An 18,870-nucleotide genomic window follows, 5' to 3' on the forward strand; every position below is an offset into this window, starting at 1 on the left:
GGAAGCAGCAGTGAGCGGGGGAAGGGCTGCTGGCTCCCAGCCCGTAGGAGCCTGCCGACTCCCATCCCATGATGGGAGCTGGCAGCCCTTTCCCCTCCCTGCTGCCGCGTCTCCCCCTCACCCCTGAGGCTGCTGACTCCCAGCCCACAAGTCAGCAGCGCCGCGGGGCTGGAGCAGCCCAGCCTGGCCTTGGAAAGCAGCGGGAGGGGGAGGGTGGGAGCAATTCCAGCTCAGTGGACTGGAACGAACCCCCCAATTATCCCCATAACTGATTAACAATTAAACAGCATTGTACAAGCTGAGTGCATGCTAACACGGCTGCATTGTGAAAAAAGTTGCGGTATGTAGAAAATTCAAATGATTAACACTCAACCAAACCTCCAGCCCTGCTTTACTGCCTTCTAGCTCCCCCTCTCCCCGCTTGGGGCATAGGCACCTCACATAGAGCTGTGCATATATACACCCACCTCAGGAGAAAATTACAATGACCTGGCTGGAGGGCCAAACCACAAAATGGGAGCTGTTGAGTCCTGAATGAGGAAGACTGAGAGAAGCGATGGAGTGAGCAACCAATGTAGGAAGGGGCATCAGATGGACAGTGCTAATCCCCAGAATAAGGTGCATCAAGAGGGAGTGCTGAGTGGAATAACTTACCCTGTCCTGATTGTGTTCACAAATTAGGCCTCGTTTCCAACACCGTAATTTTAGTTTATGAATAGCTGGATCCACTTTTTTTGTTTTTGTGTAACACAATCCTTCAGTTAGCTCAGTAGGCTTTTCTTGTTGGGACTAATTCAGTTTTTCTCTCTGGCTTTCTTGCGCCTCCTTCTAACATTCTTTAACTTGACCTACTTTTCATAGTGAATTGCCAAGCACACAAAACCTGCCAGGCCCTCTTATCACAAACGACCTTTACCTCTCAAGGTGCTTGCATGCTCCCTCCCCTAGCGATGGAATTCCCTGAATCAGGGCGGAAGGTCTATTGACACAGCCAGTGAATGATTGTTTGTGGCTGAGAAACACAACCACCATGTGTACACAGGGCTAAGTGTTGTTACTCAGCAACACTGCTTGGGCACTGCCAAAGGATGACGTGGAAGGTGACCGGGGATGGGTGGGGGGACTGGGGTTGGTGCCCTCTTAGGGTTCTTTGACCCGGGAAGAGAGGCCTAGAAGGTGTTGGTTTTCACATTATTCTGACTAGGGCTGGCCTTTAGGGCTAGACGAACTGGGACGGTGCCCAGGGCAGAGGGGGTGCAGAGAACTGGGCAGGGGCAGTGTGGTAGGACATGCTGGAAGGGCTGGGATGAAGCGGGCACTGTGCAGAGATTGAGGCAAAGAGGGCACAATGCAGGGGTTAGTGGGGAGAGGGGCACAGGATGGGGAGCCCGAGTGCCAGAGGAAATTGGCCCACAAGGGCACCATTTTCCCTGAAGCCGGCCCTGATTCTGACAGGCCTAATTCAGGCCCGGCCTCGCCTGTTTTTGCAGCGGGCTGGTGGGTTCTCTGGGCCCACAGCTTTACCTTTCCCCCAGAGAACAGGCGCTGGGCTTGCCCCAGGCTGGGAGCACTTGTGGGAGCTGGCAGCAGGCTGAGCACAGCCCTGGGGCTCAGGCTGCCCCAAGCCACGTGGGGAGAAGGCCCCAGACAGAGCCCATAACCCCGAGGGCACCTGATGGGCAGTGGCTCGGGTAAAACCCTTGTTCACGCCTGTTTCCAGGGGCAGGAAAAGCCCTTTTACCAAGGGGCGCAGGCCCCGGCCACTAGTGCGCCTCATCCGGGGGGGCGGGCACGGCACGCGCCCCAGTGGGGCCCCCCCGTGGGGACTGAACTTGTTGATCTCCCCCCCCGGGGAGGCAGCCGCCGCGCCCTTCGGGACTCATTGGCTGCAGCCCCGGGCCCCGCCTGCCGCCCCACCCCTCGCCGGGGAGGCTGAGTCTGCAGCGCAGGGAGCGCCCGGCCGCCGTGTGTCCAGCAGGGGAGCGCAGCGCGGACGGTGCGGACACCCCGACGGTGAGCGGAGCGAGCCGCGTTCTTGGGGGGTCGGGTCTCGGGGGGGGGGGATTGGAGGCAGGAGCCCCCCCCGTCCGCACCCCGCTTCCCCCCGGCCAGGGCGCAGCGGCAGGTCGGGCGCCCGCTTGGCTGCGCCGTCTGGCGTCGCTGCTCGCCCAGGCAGGCTCCGCGATGCCTCGCCGCCCAGCCCGGCTGCTGCCTCCCGGGGAGGTCCCAGCTGGGGTGCGTCCCCTCCGCCCCTCGCGGGATGTCGCTTGTTGCAGCTGGGGAGGGGAGGGGAGGGGAGGGACCTCCCCCCTGCTCTGTGACCGTCCTCCCCTCCCGTGTCTCCTATGGGGAAACTGAGGCACGGAGGCAGTAAGTGACTTGCCTGTGACAGGGTGAGCGTCAGGCCGGGCTTGGTCCATGGAAGTTGCCTCTCGACTAAGTGCGTGCGCGTATCTATATGTGGAAGGTTTTAGCGACAGGGCTGCGTCCACACACTTGTGCAGCTGGAAGTCGCTGCCCGTGAAGGCTGTTTGACTCCTCGCCCCCAGGAGCCTTTCGCTTTGCCAGCAGGAGAGCAGGGCCGGGGAGGGGGGTAAAGCGCCCACGGACGAGAATGCTTTGCCTTGCTTGGAACTGGAAGCATCTGTATTATCCTTAGGCCTGTGTGTGTGTCTAGTTCGGGGCTACTCAACTTTGGAAGCCGGGGGGGGGGGGGGGGGGGACCATAATGATATTCACAGCACATGAAGAGGGCCGCAACTTAAGATGTGGTTGCATATACATGCAAATATATATGCAACTATCTTCTTTCACGCCGACAGGCATGAATACAAAGAGTAAGGCAAGATTACCCAACACGCAGGCCCCATTGAAGTCAGTTCTGCTGATATTAATAAAATGCAATAGTTACCTGATTTCCATCCATACGAGAGCCCTTTTAATGAGCAATGGCAGTCCAGAAATTTAACTACTAAAACACATATCAACGGAAAACCATTATATTGACTCCTTTTTTGTTTTGGCTCCCACTCACGGGCTGTGTGTTGAGCCCTGCGTAAAGCCAAACTGCACGGTGGGCCCGATGTTGCGTATCCCTGGTCTAATAGCTGTGTGTCTGTGCCCCTCCCTGGGCGCTGTGTATTCCTAGCCCTGAGGTTGCCCAAGCCTGTTTCAGCTAGAGATGTGAATGAGTGACCGGTTACCTGGTAAGTCTCACCCAGTCCAGATCCCCCTGCCCTGCTTCTGCCCAGTGTGAGCCTGCTGATAGCTGGAAACCGGCAGCCCTCTCACACACATATCCTGTGCGAGGCTGCCAACTGGCTGGGAGCCAGCAGCTGCTGTGACAGGTAGAGGAGCCACTCCAGCCCAGCAGGCTGTGGAACAGCCCCGCCTCCCTCCCCGTTCAGTCAACCAATTCAACATAACGTTTAACTGGTTAACTAATTGAACAGGATTTTACCTCCCTAGCTTCAGCTGATGAGATTCAATAATATTATAATGGCTAATCCATTGAGTTCCTTAATCGGGTGTAGGGGGAGGTGTTGTTTCCTCTGAGGCTTCCTCTGTTGAATGTCTGAGCTGGTTTCTGCTGAATGCAACCGCGGCATTCCTGTTCCTCTCTGGAGGAGCAGGACTGAACATTTATATTCCTGTTTGGTTGTGCAACCTAGGGCTGTGGTTCTCATCTTTTTCCATACCTGGCTCCCTCTTTCCACACGGCAATCCTCTCGTCTGGCTGGGATCCCTGCCAGCAGAGTGCTCTCTCCTCTTTCCCCCTCTCCCCCGCCCCATCCAAGCTGAGAATTCAGGTCCTAAGACCCAGACCAGAAACGAATGTGTATGTCCTAACGCTGAAGACCTCTGCTCGTGTAGCTCCAAAGAGGGTAGACGTAAGCACGCGAGCTGAGAATTTACAAGGTTCTTAAATCAGTATTAACGTGCCCACATTGCAGGGACCTTATGCTACGTAGCAGCTTAGACAGTGATAAACCCTGAACGCCAGGAACTCTGATCACCCCTCTTCCTGGCATTCCTGTGTTCACCACAGCAGGGGGTTTCAAACCGTTTATCTCGTGACCCAGTTGAAGAAAATTCTTGTTGTCCGCGACCCAACAGAGAGAGTGCGGGCTCTGGGACGGGGCTGAGGGGGAGAACTTAGCTTTGGGGATGTCAGGGCTGGGGCAGGAGGGGCTGACCTCCAACAGCTCCGAGTCAGCAGTGCAGCAGGGGGCGCTAAGGCAGCTTCCTGCCTCTCCTGGCACCGCAGACCAGGTTCCCAGCTACTGGGAGTGCAGGGTTAACGCTCAGGATGGGGGCAGTGCAGAGCTCTCTTCCTCCCCTCTCCCCAACATAGGAGCCAGAGAGCTTCTGGGGCACAGCACAGTCTTAGCGCCCCTACTGCTCACCGGATCCCCCTGCAGCAGCGAGACCCAGCGCCCGACACTTCACCGCCCAGTTCTGGGGTGTGACCTGCCGGTGGAAAACCACGGCGCTACTGCCTGGCCGCTCTAGTAACCGAGAGTTTTGTCTTGTATTCTCTTGCCTAAAAATGGAGGCAGGCAGGCAGTGGGGTTGTGCAAGTGAGTATTGCACAACTCTGCAGGCTTTAAAATCTTAAAGCTGCTGTAAATCAGCGTCGCTGCCTCCGCTCCAGCGGAGCTGCGCGGACTTGTGCCGACGAAAGATCTGGCCCTAAGCATGCAGAGACAAGTTAGGGATGCCAGGGGCAGTCAGTACAGCTGAGGCTGGGGGAGGCAGGCCCCCTTCCCTGCTCCCCCCCTTCCCCCCCGCTGGCAGCCAGCCTCCCTGGAGGGGGGGGAGGGTATGGGTACTGGGGACAGCAACACTCCGCCCCCCAGAACACCTACAGCAGGCATCTGGGGGCAGGCTGAGAGTGGGGACAGGCTTGTGGTTTGGGAAGGCAAAGCCTTCCCCCGCCTAAGCCACCGGACGCCCATGTATGATACAAAGCAATTCTGCACACTGCTGGAACACATCAGTATTTCTTCTCCTACCTTAGAACAACGTGATGTTAAAGTTTGTCTGTTTTTTGTTAGCCATGTGCAACAGTAACCACACACACACACACACACACACACACACACACACACACACACACACACACACACACACACACACACACACACGATATTTAGGGGTGCATATATAATAATATAAAGCCAACCCAGTTTCAGAAATCGTGCCCTTTCTTTCCTCACTTGGCTGGCTCAGACAGCGGGCGGGGCTCACCTCAAACTTTCCAAAACACAAAGGTCTGACACCGAGCGTGGAAAGGATCAGCCAGTGAGAGGAGAGTTTGGGGGGAAGCTCTGAGCAGCACAAGTGGCTGCCGTGAATGTCAACGTGTAACTCGAATCCCTTTGCTTTTGAGTCTTCGCCCTCCCTTGCGCGCCTGTGTACGTGCAGAGCTGGAGCCGCGGGCCGGCAGGAAAGCGGCCAGCAGAAGGAGGGATCTCTAGGGCCACAGGCCGTTCCACTTCCTGCAGCAGCGGCTGCGCCAAGCAGCCACAGAACAGTGGGGTAGCTGCTTTCCCCAGCAGGCGGAGGAGGAGCTGAGCATGGCGAGAGTGCTGGGGGGAGAGGGTGTGCTACAGAACCATCGCGGGGCGTGGGGCTCTGTTATCACTTTCCATGCTTCTGAGATATTCCTTTGATGGCTCGTGACGCAGTGAAACCCTGGAGCTCTGAAAGGGCCTTAAGAACCTTTGCTGACGAAACATTATTATCTAGCCAGAGCTATTGTTCAAATATCACAACGAAATATTCCTGCAGCGACAAGGAGCCGTGAGGCCTGGAGTTGTCGGTCTGACTTGAGCACGAGGGAAGGGATGTTGCCAACTTTATCACACGTCTCAAGACATTTGGTGTCTCGGCCTGAAGCCCCAAGTCTGGGAGTCCTGTGGCAATGGGAGACTTTGATTCCATTTGAAACTGGACGTTTCTAACCCCACAGAGGAAATCCCCCACGTGACTGCGGAAGGTGCAGAAAGCAGAAGGCAAATACAAACAATCCAGCCAGGAATATTTGGCTTAAAAGATGAGATTTAAAAAAAAAATCCTGATTTTGTTGGGGGAAGTGGGGGCTGATGATTGGCTTAGGAACACTCAGGTTGGCAGTGCTGATAAAAGGCAAACATGCTCCTAAACTGTGTAGCTGACAGGCGAGATGTTCAGTGGCATCACTAGCGCCTGTAGATGCCTCTCAGGATGGGAATCTTGTTCCTCTTTCCCCTGTACAAGATGTTCGGCGCTCAGGGCTTGCCTTGACTTCAGTGGACTTTGGAGCACGCATCCGTGCCTCACGGTGTTGAGTCATCGGGGGCAGAACACCAGCTCCAGCGTTGCCAGTTCGGCCTGGCACGGGGCAGACAGACAGACGCCACCTGGGCTGGATTAACACCACCCCTCAGCAAACGGGAGTTGTAGGCAGCAGCTCGCCAACGTGGTGAATGGAAAGGGATAAAATTGGGACCTAAATACTTTTGAACCTCTGTACTCCGGGGGTCCCTAACCCGGGAAGGGTTTGCTGCTCCACTACACCCCCTTCTGGGGGAATAGTAGTGCCGTGACGTGCTCTGCCAGAGGCATTTCTCCCCCTGCTCCCATAGCATTGGGGGGGTGATGCCCGAGAGTGCCGGGGGAGAGGGGTATGGAACCACGTGTGCCTCCATATCACGTTCTAAGGTAGTAGAAGAAATACTGATGTGTTCCAGCTGTGTGCAGTAGAATTGCTTTGTATCAGACATCGGTGGCTTAGGCAGGGGAGGGCTCTACCTTCCAAAACCACAGGCCAGGTAAGCTTCCCATCCCCCGCACATACCTTCCCTCCCAGACCCCGCCCAGCATCTTCCATGTCCTCAAAACTTCCTTAATCCGGCATACTCTGGGTTGCCGGATTAAAGAGGTTCAAGTACCGTTGGTGCCCTTTCAGTAGTGCCTTTGCCAGTGCTTTTTACCGGGGGAAGGAGTTGTGTGGACTTCGTTCCTTTCCACGCTTTGCCCCAGAGCTATCCTGGGCGCATCTGTGTGTGTGTGTCCCTGCTGAGTGAGAGGGAAATGACAGCTCCTCCCGCTTGGTTCTGCTCCCCTGCAGCTCACATGCTCTCTCCTCATGCTGAGCCTGCTGGCCCATCCTCTGGTCTGCTAGTGGGATAATTCAGGCTTACTCCTCCCAAAGTGACTAAGCCTAGGACCCGTCTCCTTCATGCCCTTTCTCTGAGGCCCCGCCCCTGCTCACTCCGTCCTCCCTCCCTCCCCCATCCTCCCTCCCTTTCACAGGCAGGGGCAGGGGGTTGGGGCGCAGGGTCTGGTCTTGGATTAAGGGCTGTGGAGTGTGAGAAGGGCTCTGAGCTGAGCCTGGGGCAGGGAGTTGGGGTTCAGGAGGGGGTTCAGGGCTCAGGCTTTGGGAGGGAGTTTGGGGGTTCAGGGGGCTCAGGGCTGGGGCAGGGGGTTCATGACTTGGGGCAGGAGTTTGGAGCTGGCTCCAGCTGCATACTGCTTACCGCAGGTGGCTCCTGGGTGGTGGTGCAGTGGGGCCAAGGCAGGCTCCCCCCTACCTTGGCCCTGCACCACTCCCAGAGGCAGCCAGCAAACTCCCTCCATCCCAAACCCTGTTGTGCCCCTCGCCTCCTTGGAGATAGGATACAGGGTGGGAGAGGGGGCACCCTGACATCAGCGCCCTCCTCTCCCTTCCCTGCCCTCCCAGCAAGCAGGAGGCTTCCGGGGGGGGGGGGGGGGGAGCAGCTCCAAGGCAAAGGGCAGGAGAGGCGCAGCAGTGGGGGGAGGGGCAGCTAAAGTGCTGGCCCTCGATAGCCTCTTGGCCAAACCAGTCAGGATCACCTGTCAGAGGCTCTGAGATCTCCCAGTCGATCCCGATCTCCTGCTTGGTGACCACTGGCCTAGGGCGAGACTTTGGCCAAATGGCTTCTCCCCTCCCACTGATTTACATAATTCTCAGCTCTGCCGGAGACGGATGGGCTGACGGGATCAGTTTCTGGGGAGGGGGAGTCAGAGTGGCCGCGTGTCCTTGTGTGTGCAATTAGTGCAGGCTTCAAGGCATGTACAGTGAGGGACTGCCACATGGTGGCTGGTAGCACCTAGGAGCCCTGGTCAAGGACCAAGACCCCAGTGTGCAAGGTGCTGTGTAAACCCACAGCGAAAACAAACTTAACTCTTCTCCCCTGCCCCCTTACTGGCTGCACCGCAGTGATTCCTGCTTCTGGCAGAGGATGCGTGTGCAGGTCTAACAAAGACATTCTCTGTCTCAGGTCATTTTTGTTGCCTGGTACATTTAATTCTTTCCTCGGCTGGCCTCAGTGCTGGTCAGGCTTAGAGCTCGAACCATGCCTAGAGCCCGATTTTTGCTTCTCTTTGATAGAATTGTTCACCAGCAGGTGCAGGTTTGAACGGCAGAGACATGCAACGATGATTGATGCTCCATTAACAACCTAAGGGCTGACGTCCATGGGAGTTTTGCAGCCAATACACTCCTAGAGAGGCAGTGTGGTCTAGTGGCTAGAGCACCAGCTTGGGACTCAGAAGGCCTAAGTTTATTCCTGGCACTGCCCCTGCCTGCAGGGTGACTTGGGTAGGTCATTTCACCTCTCCATGCCTCAGTGGCCACATCTTTACAATGGGGAGTATGGTACGTCCTTCGTAAAGCATTTGTAAGATTTATCGAGGAAAAGTGCAAGAGAAAGTCAGAGATTTTATCAGTGCGCAGCACGGTCTGACAGGCTGAGCTAAGCGAGTTGTACGCTGTAACCACTAACTTTATTATTAACGGAAAGAGAATCCTACTCCATCTGAGAGCAGCTGATCAAAACCGGGAAGTTCTGAGTCATGTTTGCCACGCCTTCGCCCCAGGCTACAGAGAGCAGCCCTGTGTTGTCCCAAGGGAGGTTACTATGGTGATATCTCTGAACTTAAAATAATAATAAACCAAATTTATTACCCAGCTTGTGGTTCTTACTGCAGGCTCAGGGACTTCGGTCTGTTTCTCTTTAAAGTGTTTTGAAACATCCACTGTTTGGGAGGGGAGCTAAACAGTCCCTGCGGTTTGTGTTTGTGTTTGTGCTCACGTGACAAATGTAGAAGAAAACTTGTTGTGCGTCTGAAATGAGCTGTGAGGCAACCTTAAAATGCAGCTGCGGTGGGGGGAAAAGCTGAAATAAAATGGCACCTTCTTCTTGCACAAAGCTGCTGTGTGTCTGAGGCAGACTTGCCTAGGACAAACCATCTTCTACAACTTGCGGCTGGAGCATACGGCATGCGGTTCTGCCTCAGGCATGGAGCTGAATTCCTCTCGCCCTGCTTCCTCCGGCGTCTGAACCTGACTTGCCTGTGTGGGTCTAAATCAGACGCCTGCAGTTCCTCCAGGCCTCGCTGTGAAGAGCCCCCCGTTTTTGTAACACTGTAGAAATAACAACAGTCGCAAACCTCTGGTGGCAAAGCGATCCCTTGCCACGGACTGACACACAGCTATTTCCAGCTGTTACGGCCTGAGGAAAGCGTTGTGGCGAAAAGCATTTCACCACAAGGAGAGTTGAAAGCTGAGTGCTCTAAGGGCAGCTCTACCTTTTGCTTCACATGCATGGCCCAGGGCTAGGTTCTGATTGCTGGGACATGTGTGTCGTGCAGGAGTGGGCAATAATTTTTGATGGAGGGAGAGGGGCACTCCAAGAATTTGGTAGGTGGTCAAGGGCTGCACGCTTCCATGACATGAATGGAGGAGGCGTGGGGTCTGTGAGGGAGAGTGAGTGAAGGAGGGGGTTGTGACCTGAGGCAGGAGATTGGGGTGCAGGTTCTGGGAGGGGGTATGGGTAGAGGAGCGGGAGTGTAGAAACTTTGGGTTATGTGGGACGGGTGCAGGAGCGGAGGCAGAGAATTGGGGAAAGGGAGGGGCTGGGTCGCCAGAGGCAGGTTCTGCTCCGTAGGTGCTTACCTACATGGCCAGCAGCTCCCTCGGGCAGGTTCCCTGTCTGCTGCCCCCCCGCATGCACCGCTCGGAGTGGCCTGCTGCAGGGGCCATGTGCTGTTCTGAGCGTTGCAAACTGCGGGGCAGGGTGTTACTTTGCGCCCTGCCTGCCCTGTAAAGCCCAGGCAGCTCCCATTGGCTGGTTTCCATCCAATGGGAGTTGGAGATTATGCTGGAGGCATTTGAGTTGTGACCTAGGGCAGGAGATTGGGGTGCAGAGTCTGGGAGGGGCATGCAGGGCGGAGCAGGCAGGGAACTCCCATATTTTGCGCACCCCCTGGTGTAGAGCCAAGTAACCTCACTGACTTCTGTGGAGTTATTTTGGACTTACAACAGTGTCACAGATATGATGTCTAGGAGACTGGAACTGGATTTACACCTTATCAGAACTGGTTGTCATGCAAAAAACAAAAATCAAATCACACAGTTTGTGGAAAGGCTGAAATCTGTTACCCCTCAAAGAGTCGTCAAGAAATTCAGTGCAAAAATCATTTCACGTGCAAGAAGCTACCTGGAAAATGACAGCCATTAGAAACACAGCTATTATGGCCCATCATATTTTTTTTTCAAGCTGACTATCAGCAGAGCCCTGCAAATCCATGGGTCTCTGCACGTGCGGGTGTGGATATCTGTGGCTCATTTTTGCAGATGCGGATACACATTTTGTATCTAGAACCCTGCAGATGTGCGGCTCACTGCTTCATATCCACATCCCTGGGTGTGGACGTGCATTTCTGCAGCTCAGTTTTGCAGATGCAGACACCTATTTTGAGTCTGGGGTGGGGGGACTCTAGCTATAAGAGAGATCCATTAATTAAAAGGCTGACTTGCTTCTGTTGGAAAGAGAAATTCAGCCACGCTTGTTCTCACTTTGGCCCTGATTTGACATGTGCTTATCTTGGGGATCATTGGGCCTGGGCTTGTGTTTTAAGCATGGGCCGAGCCAGGGCGTGTACAATTGAATAAGCTGCTGTCCATGACTGCCGTGTGTTTAGACAGTTTACCTGGATGTTAAGCCCTCACAGATGATACACTTTTGCGCGGTGTCCTTCTAATCTACCTAACACAAGAACCTTATTTCTTCAAGCCCCTCCCAGAAAAGCTTTGACTGAGATAATGGCCCATGCAGAGTCTCACCATGTAGCAACTGTCCATTTAATGTGCAGTCCTTGAGCACTGAAGATTCTCGTGTTCGTTAGCTTCCTTCTCATTAATGACTCTTGGGGCTAATATAACGAATATCATCATCTAAGCCGAGAGGCACTAATTATAAACATCCGTCCAGGTACTAGCAGAGTAACACTTAGTATGGTGCTGATATCTTCCCATTTAATATTCGGGTAACGATGTTTCATATCGATGGCATCAGTCTTGGTGTAGTTGAGACACTTGCTCTGAGAGTGGAAGGAGCAACACGTTGAGGTGAAAAGTTGGCAAGTAAGCCATAGGGGATATATTCTTCAGCATGTATTAAATACAAACCCGTGTGACTTGGGAAAGCGCAGCGCTAAGATTAGTGTTGCCAGGTGTCCAGTTTTCGCCTGGACTGTCCATTATTCGGGTCCCCCATCTGGTAAAAAAAACAGAAAATGTCCTGTATTTCCTGTTTCCCTCGGACGGAAGCCAGGCTGGGACAATTTTCCCGCGTCCAGTGGGGGGCTATTTTTTTTTTCTCAACAACTTTGGCTCCCCCCACTTTTCCCCCCCCCCCTCAACAGAATTTTTTCCTGATTTTTTTTTTTTTTTTTTTTTTTTTTTTTTTTGCGCGGGGGGAGCAGGGGGAGAGAGCTGTTTGGTATTTATTTGTTAAACCATCTGGCAATCCTAGCTAAGATCTGTATCTTGTGGATGGACTGTGGGATACATGAGCATTAATTGTCTCATTTGTTTTTGTTTCAGAAAAATGGCAGACGGATTTTCTGTAAGTTCTGACTTTTTTTTTTTTATTTTTTTAAATCACACTCTTGGGTCGTGATAAGCGAAACTACCTTGTACTAAATCGGGGAGGGGGAATGTATTTTCTATCGGGGCTATTGACCCACAGAAAAAATCAGTTGCAGGCCATGCACAGCCCTGAGAGGGGTGCGATGATTCTGGGCTTCCCCCACAGTGGATCAAGCCGGTACTCACGACCCCAGCCCCATGGTGGGGGGGCGCAGATGCTCGAGACTTCCGCTAGGCTCTGGGGTGAGGCCAGAAATGAAGGGTGCTGGAAGTAAGGGTGTGGGGGATGTGCCCTCCCATTGCCCAGGGTCCTAGCTGCTGGGCTGCCTGCTGCCTGGCATCTCTGCTGTTGGCTCCGGGTCCCGCTTGGCTTCTGGCCCTGCATGCAGGGTCCCAGTTGCCAGCTCCCGCTCTAGGGGATGGTGGGGGTGCAGCTCAGCACCTCCACTCCCAGAACTCTTCCAGCACCCCTGGCTGTGAGGTGTTCTGGTCTCTGCTTGTCCTTTCTCCGTGCAAAGCGCCAAAAGACACAAGCAGGTCAAGAATCAAAGCAGACCTGCGTGGGCTGGCAGGATACTGACGATCTTTTATCTTCCATCCAGTTATCTGATGCCTTATCTGGATCCGGTAACGCAAACCCAAATGCTCCTCCAAACCAAGGCTGGCCTGCTGGTCCCTGGGGAAATCAACCTGGAGCATTTCAAGGGTACCCTGGGGCCCCGGGCGCCTACCCTGGGGCCCCGGGCGCCTACCCTGGGGCCCCGGGCGCCTACCCTGGGGCCCCGGGCGCCTACCCTGGGGCCCCGGGCGCCTACCCTGGGGCCCCGGGCGCCTACCCCGGGGCCCCGGGCGCCTATCCCGGAGCCCCGGGGGCCTTCCCTGGAGCAACACCTGCCCCTGGACAACCTCCAAGTGGACCTGGACCAGCTTCTGGGCCACAGTTTGGACCTGGATTTGGCTCCACCCCTCAGCCAGGAGGACCACTGGTAACTGCTCTCTAATTGTTGAAAAGCTTCCCGTTCTTAGACAGTTTGCAGTGTCCTAGGGTGGGAACAGGAGGGGCCTGACTCGAGTCTGAATTAGGAACCGGAGCACATGGGGCTCGGTTTTGCAAGGCGCAGAATCCTTGCTGGAAGGGGCAAAGTGTCCTCCTGTCTCCCTTGAGAGAGGAGGGCCCTCCGGGATCATGCTGTCAGCCAGCCCTTAGAGCAATAGTGTTACTGCCTGGGAGCGTGGAAGCCCCAGCGTGTGTCTCTGGACTGTCCTGGCGAGTCAGGTTTACAGAGCTGGGCCCTTGCTGGAGGAAGCGCACGGCTCGGGAAGCCCCCGCGCTTCTTGCTATCAGCTCATCTCCAAATTGCCCCTGAACATCTTAGTACCGAGCACGGCTGGGGGTGTGTGCAGGGACTGGGACATCCCCCCCCCCCCCCATGCCTCAGGTGTAGCACCTAAGGCACCTCTCCCTCCTTCCCCAAGCCACATCCCTGCTCCACCCACTTCCCCCTCCCCCAAGCAACATGTCTTGGGGATTATAGGGGGGTCTGGAATGGTGGCAGCAGGATTTTCCTCCCCTTTCCTTCCCCCCTCCCCTGCCATAATCACACGGGCGGTGGGAGCTGGAGCAGCTCAGCAGCCTGCTCTGCCCTCCTGGTCCTCTGCTCCCTGCATTAGCAGGAAGTGGAGCTCCCTTGGGGTGGAGTGCAGCTGCTGGGCCTTTCCAGCTCCCACCGCCCACATGGTGACTGTAATCCCCTGAGTCCCTCCCATTCACAGGAGGGTTGGGACAGCTGCCGTGGGGCCTGGGCTGGCCACCTGGACTCGTCCTGTGGACGTGATGGCTCAGATGCTGAGGAACAATTCACTGTTGCGGCTTCTAAAGCAAACTTCCCAAGAACTGTTCCCTTTTGGTCCCGGGACACTTGTTTCCTTGAGCGCTTAAGTCGTTGCCGCTCAGCTAGGTTCTATTGTAAAGCACCAGTAACTGGGAAGCATCCCTTTAATGCTAGCGAGGTGGCATGAAGGACACGGGCACAGAAAACCAGGTGTCTATCAGTCCCCGGGGAGCCTGTTGTGTTCCTGATTACTCAGTGTAGACACGGCCCTAAGAAGCGATGCAGTGTGTCTTTTTATGAATGTTTGAAATTAGGCTACAAGTCTGGTTCTTGCTAATGAAAAGTCCATGTTCTTTCACAGAAAGTCCCCTTTGATTTGCCCCTGCAGTCCGGACTCATGCCTCGCTTGTTGATAACAATCGTGGGTACCGTGAATCCACACCCCAGCAGGTAAAGTGAACTGGAGCAATGTGGCACAGATGGAGCCACGGTGCAGGTGCTGTATTAATGATGGGCTAGCTTGGGACTTGCACTGCGCACCAGGCCAGAGCATTGGGGGGAGCAAGAATCCCTCTGGCACTTTGCAGGAGCCAAGTAGTCTGAGGGTGCAGAAATCACTGGGCTGTTTGTTTGCCATCCCTCTGCCACCATGGCTCTGTCCTCGCTGCTCTGAGAGCTAGTGCAGCTGAGCTGGCACAAGGGCAGTCCGTGAGACATTTTGTTCACTGTTGCCCACGTGCAGGGTTGCTCAGTTCCACTGGTTTCCATCCACACAGTAACACCAGTAGGAAAAAACTAAAGTAACTCAGATGTAGAGCAAGGGCACATGCAGCAAGGTGCAATCAGCATGCACAACATTGACTGAGAGTCGTGCACTCCCTCTGCATCCGATCAAAGCGCCGCTGTAGCGCACTCAGCACGCCCTGCCCATTCCAGCCCAGTAAAGTCTTGGTTGCAACAAGCTTGCAGCCCAGAGCTGGAGGGCCACTCACTAGCCTGAGTTGCTCATCAGTGCTCTGAGCCCTGCTAACTTCCATTGCTACTTCTGAATAGGTAAAAACGAGTCGGGTGTTACTTTAAACACTAGCACTCTTCTTAGGGCATGAGCGAAAACTCACTTCCTCAGCTGCTGAGAGAAAGAAAAATGTACCTAGAGATGGGAGTGACAGCAGTGCTAATTAAATCAGAATGGATATGGCTAATCTCCAACAGCAGTGAGGTGAGAGTTCCTGAATGGGAAATTACCTGTTGTAATGTGACCACCACTCAGGCTACATCTATATTGGCATGATCTTGTACAAATACTCTAACGCAAGAGTTCTTGCATTAAAGTATTTGCACAAGAGAGCGTCTACACTGGCATGTGCCTGCACAAGAGATGTGCTTTTACGCAAGCGCTTCTGTGCCAGTGTAGACGCTCTCTTGTGCAAGAAAGCTCTGATGGACATTTTAGCCATCGGGCTTGCTTGCTCAAGAAATTCACGTTGCCTGTCTACACTGGCCTCTTGCACAAGAACAGTTGCGCAAGAGAGCTTATTCCTGAGTGGGAGCATCATAGTTCTTGTGCAAGAAGCACTGATTTCACACATTAGAACTTCAGTGTTCTTGCACAAGAACACCCCGCCAGTGTAGACAGGCAGCATGTTTTTGTGCAAAAGCAGTTGCTTTGGTGCAAGATCGCACCAATGTAGACACAGCCCAGCCCGTGTGTTAGATCTTGAAAAATGAGTGATCCTGCAGCACTCTAGGGACTCTCTCTCTCTCTCTCTAAAATACATAATAAAATTAAAGCTTTTGTGGGCAAAACCCATTTCCTCAGTTGTGTGTAGTTAAGGTTACAGACTAACAGCTACCCCTGAGACTTTTAGACCTTGGTTCATGGTGTCAAGTTTGCATGTTTTGAAGTTTTTCTGTCTGAGAAAGTTTCAGACTTGCAAGTTGTCAGTCTCCCCAGGCAGGTGAAAGTGCTCCTCCACTGGCTTTTGGGTATTGCCATTGTTGAACTGGTACAGCTCTAGCTGTGCAAGGTGGTGCTTAAAGGCACAAGTCAGCCCTGTCCTCTCCCCAGAACCCCAGCAAAGATGTCACTATGACCATTCAGAATGGAACTGTGGCTAAAGGTCTGCGTGTGCAGTTGCCAGCACTGTAATGCAGTCTGTTGAGGAGTACAAAACAAAAGGGGCAGAGTTCATACTTGCACAAGCAGCAGCAGTTTGACTTCAGTTTAGAGAAAACTCAAAGCCTATAGATTTGTGCTTGGTGAGCCAGCCGTTAATTTGCCCCAGAGAAACCCTTCTACAGCTGGATTGGTTTAGTATGGAGAACCTGGAGCAGAAGTAATGGAATTTGCAGATGGGCTGCGTCTAGATTGGCATGAGTTTCCAGAAATGCTTTTAACGGAAAAGTTTTCCGTTAAAAGCATTTTTGGAACAGAGCGTCTAGATTGGCAGGATGCTTTTCCACAAAAGCACATTTTGCGGAAAAGCGTCCGTGACAATTTAGATGCGCTTTTCCGCAAAAAAGTCCCGATCGCCATTTTCGTGATCGGGGCTTTTTTGCAGAAAACAAATCTGAGCTGTCTACACTGGCCCTTTTGCACAAAAGCTTTGCGCAAAAGGGACTTTTGCCCGAATGGGAGCAGCGTAGTATTTCCGCAAGAAGCACTGATTTCTTACAGTAGGAAGTCAGTGCTTTTGCAGAAATTCAAGGGGCCAGTGTAGACAGCTGGCAAGTTTTTCCGGAAAAGCGGCTGATTTTCCAGAAAAACTAGACACAGCCGTACAGTTTGGTGCAAACAAAACTCTACTTGCTCTTTATGCCACAAAGTGGCTCCCCACCTACCAAAACTGGGGAACGTTACAGATACTAGTTGTAACCTCACTGGACAGACTGATCGGTGGAGCCCTGCAAATAGAGATTTCCATCTGCAGCTAATTTTTATGCAGCTACAAACTATCCGCACTGGCCTCTACTGATTATTTCAGGCTGGAGCTTGAGGGAGAAATTTAGTCATCTGAATTACAGTACAGCTCCATGTTTTGCCATTGTGTTAACGCAGTGTGGCCACTGCTTCCTAATAAATTGCAACTTTGATTAAGTACCCATTTCTCCAGCTAGCCCTTAGAAATGCAAACAGTCATGTGGAAGGTGGAATAATTCAGCTGAAGTGTTTCAGAGATGGCATAGTTGTTGGGGAGGAATAGTCAGACTGCTGTTTGTAACACAATTTTTTGTTGTTAATTTTAACACATGGAGGTTTCAGAGTTGTAGACATGCTAAGTCAGTGAAAGCAGAATAGTGCTCACTGTTTCATTACAATTGTGTAACTTCTCATCCAGCCACCACCCTCCCAAAAGATTAGTGCACTTCTTGGCAGGACAGAAGTTTCTTGGCTTTCTGCTCATCTGCGTTGGAATGTTGCCCAAGCTGTGCTAGTCAGTGCAGCTGTCATTTCCTAGATAGCTTCCTGCACGTGAGATTACTTACTCCTCTATCACTAAAGGCAAATGCTGTAAGATATAGCCTAGAAGCTGTACATCAGTGTTTGGGAAAAGAGCTTCTATCAATCCATTCCCCTTTCTTTCAGATTTGCATTAGACTTCAAGAAAGGGGATGATGTCGCCTTCCACTTTAATCCCCGCTTCAATGAGGACAACAGACAAGTCATTGTCTGTAATACAAAGAGTCAGAATAACTGGGGAACGGAGGAGAGAACATCACCCAGGTTTCCATTTGAAGCTGGCAAACCTTTTAAGGTATAAACTGAACTTCACAGATCAGGGCTGGTGAATGGCCAGTGCTACCCAAACTTTAAATGTGGGTTTTCTAAATAGCCTCTCCTAGATGCAATTTATTTACCAACGCATGTCCCATCACAAAAATGGCACAATGGTACTAACTGGCCCTTGTTTTTGGCAGTCTAGGTGAATGGGCATAAAGAAGAAGCTATGCGTTCAGTCCTAGAGGTGGTGGTTCTTCCAGGATAGGATCTAGGCACATTCACACAGCAGCCCTGCGAAGGGGTTCTTTCGGTGGATAGAAGACTTAGATCTCCAGGGCTGTCAGGTGGGCACCTCCCAACAGCACTAACTTGCATGTGGCTTTTGATGCCAAGGCTGTGGAAAGGTGGTAGCAGTAGCTACTGTGAGATACATGACCAGAGTCCCTAACAGCCAGGGCCATCCATAGCTGGCCAAGCTAAGGACTGTGGAGTAAAGACTTTGTACAAGCAGCAAAGGAGAAAGTTTGGTTATTAAAAAAAACCCAAAAAACCTGCTTTAGTAATCTGAGTTTCACCAAAGAGGTACAGTACTTTAATTGGCAAGCTTCATAACATGTATCCATTCCATAACTTTCTCAACAGTTCCCACCAAGGCACTGGGCATAGCTTCTGCCTTTCCAAACTCCCCACCACCACCTCCCACACTCATGTTGCCTTTAATAGTTGCTAATTGGGCTGCTACTGAGATTGTAATCCTAGGAGTCCTGTTGCAGACCATAGGGAAAGCCTGCTGATGCAAAAAACAGCTTGTCAGGGAACTTTCTACAGAACAATCTAGTGTTTGGTCAAAGCCAGGCTGATGTGATGCAGGTGCTGCAACCTCCCACTGGCTAGCAGCTTTCCATCTGTCACATGATGGCTGGGGCATGAAGCTTGCAGTGTTCCCTGGTTAAGGATACAGCTCCCAGCTCCCACATTCCTACTGGGTCGTATGGAAGTACAGAACTCCAGGCCTGATACAAATGCAACATTAAACTCAGCTGCTTGTCTCGTGACGTTTTTCAGATCCAAGTGCTGTGCAAGACAGATCATTTCAAGATAGCTGTCAATGATGCTCACTTGCTGCAGTACAACTACCGGCTGAGAAACCTGAATGAAATCACCAAGCTCAGCATTAGTGGGGACATCTCTCTCACCAGCGTTATGCCTTCTATGCTATGAGCAATACTTTGTGGTGTAATCCGCCTACCACACCCCATGCTCTGGCCCTTTGTGGAACAGCAGTTAACCTTTTCAAAAGAAACTTCAGCTTTTGATCCTTTTTTACAACAAACATAATAAAAATACTTATGCTACAAATAAAATGTGCTTCCATG

At 52.8% G+C, this 18,870-nt stretch overlaps 1 protein-coding gene across 1 annotated transcript; it reads left to right on the forward strand.

Annotated features, from left to right (window-relative positions):
• The first annotated feature begins 1,883 nt into the window (after positions 1–1,883).
• On the forward strand, positions 1,884–18,858 carry LGALS3 (galectin 3). The gene is made up of 6 exons (XM_075926251.1): positions 1,884–2,013; positions 11,897–11,918; positions 12,544–12,927; positions 14,135–14,223; positions 17,360–17,528; positions 18,560–18,858. Exons 2-6 carry the CDS (start codon positions 11,901–11,903, stop codon positions 18,713–18,715), a joined length of 816 nt encoding a protein of 271 aa, XP_075782366.1. The 5' UTR covers positions 1,884–2,013; positions 11,897–11,900; the 3' UTR covers positions 18,716–18,858.
• Positions 18,859–18,870: the final 12 nt, after the last annotated feature.

This window comes from Pelodiscus sinensis, chromosome 4 (assembly GCF_049634645.1).
Source record: "Pelodiscus sinensis isolate JC-2024 chromosome 4, ASM4963464v1, whole genome shotgun sequence".
In the NCBI taxonomy this organism is placed as follows: domain Eukaryota; kingdom Metazoa; phylum Chordata; order Testudines; family Trionychidae; genus Pelodiscus; species Pelodiscus sinensis.

Coding starts and splice junctions, on each gene's coding strand:
- LGALS3 (XM_075926251.1), top strand. Junction 14,224..17,359: donor GTGAATCCACACCCCAGCAG/GTAAAGTGAACT, acceptor CCTTTCTTTCAG/ATTTGCATTAGACTTCAAGA. Junction 17,529..18,559: donor AAGCTGGCAAACCTTTTAAG/GTATAAACTGAA, acceptor GACGTTTTTCAG/ATCCAAGTGCTGTGCAAGAC.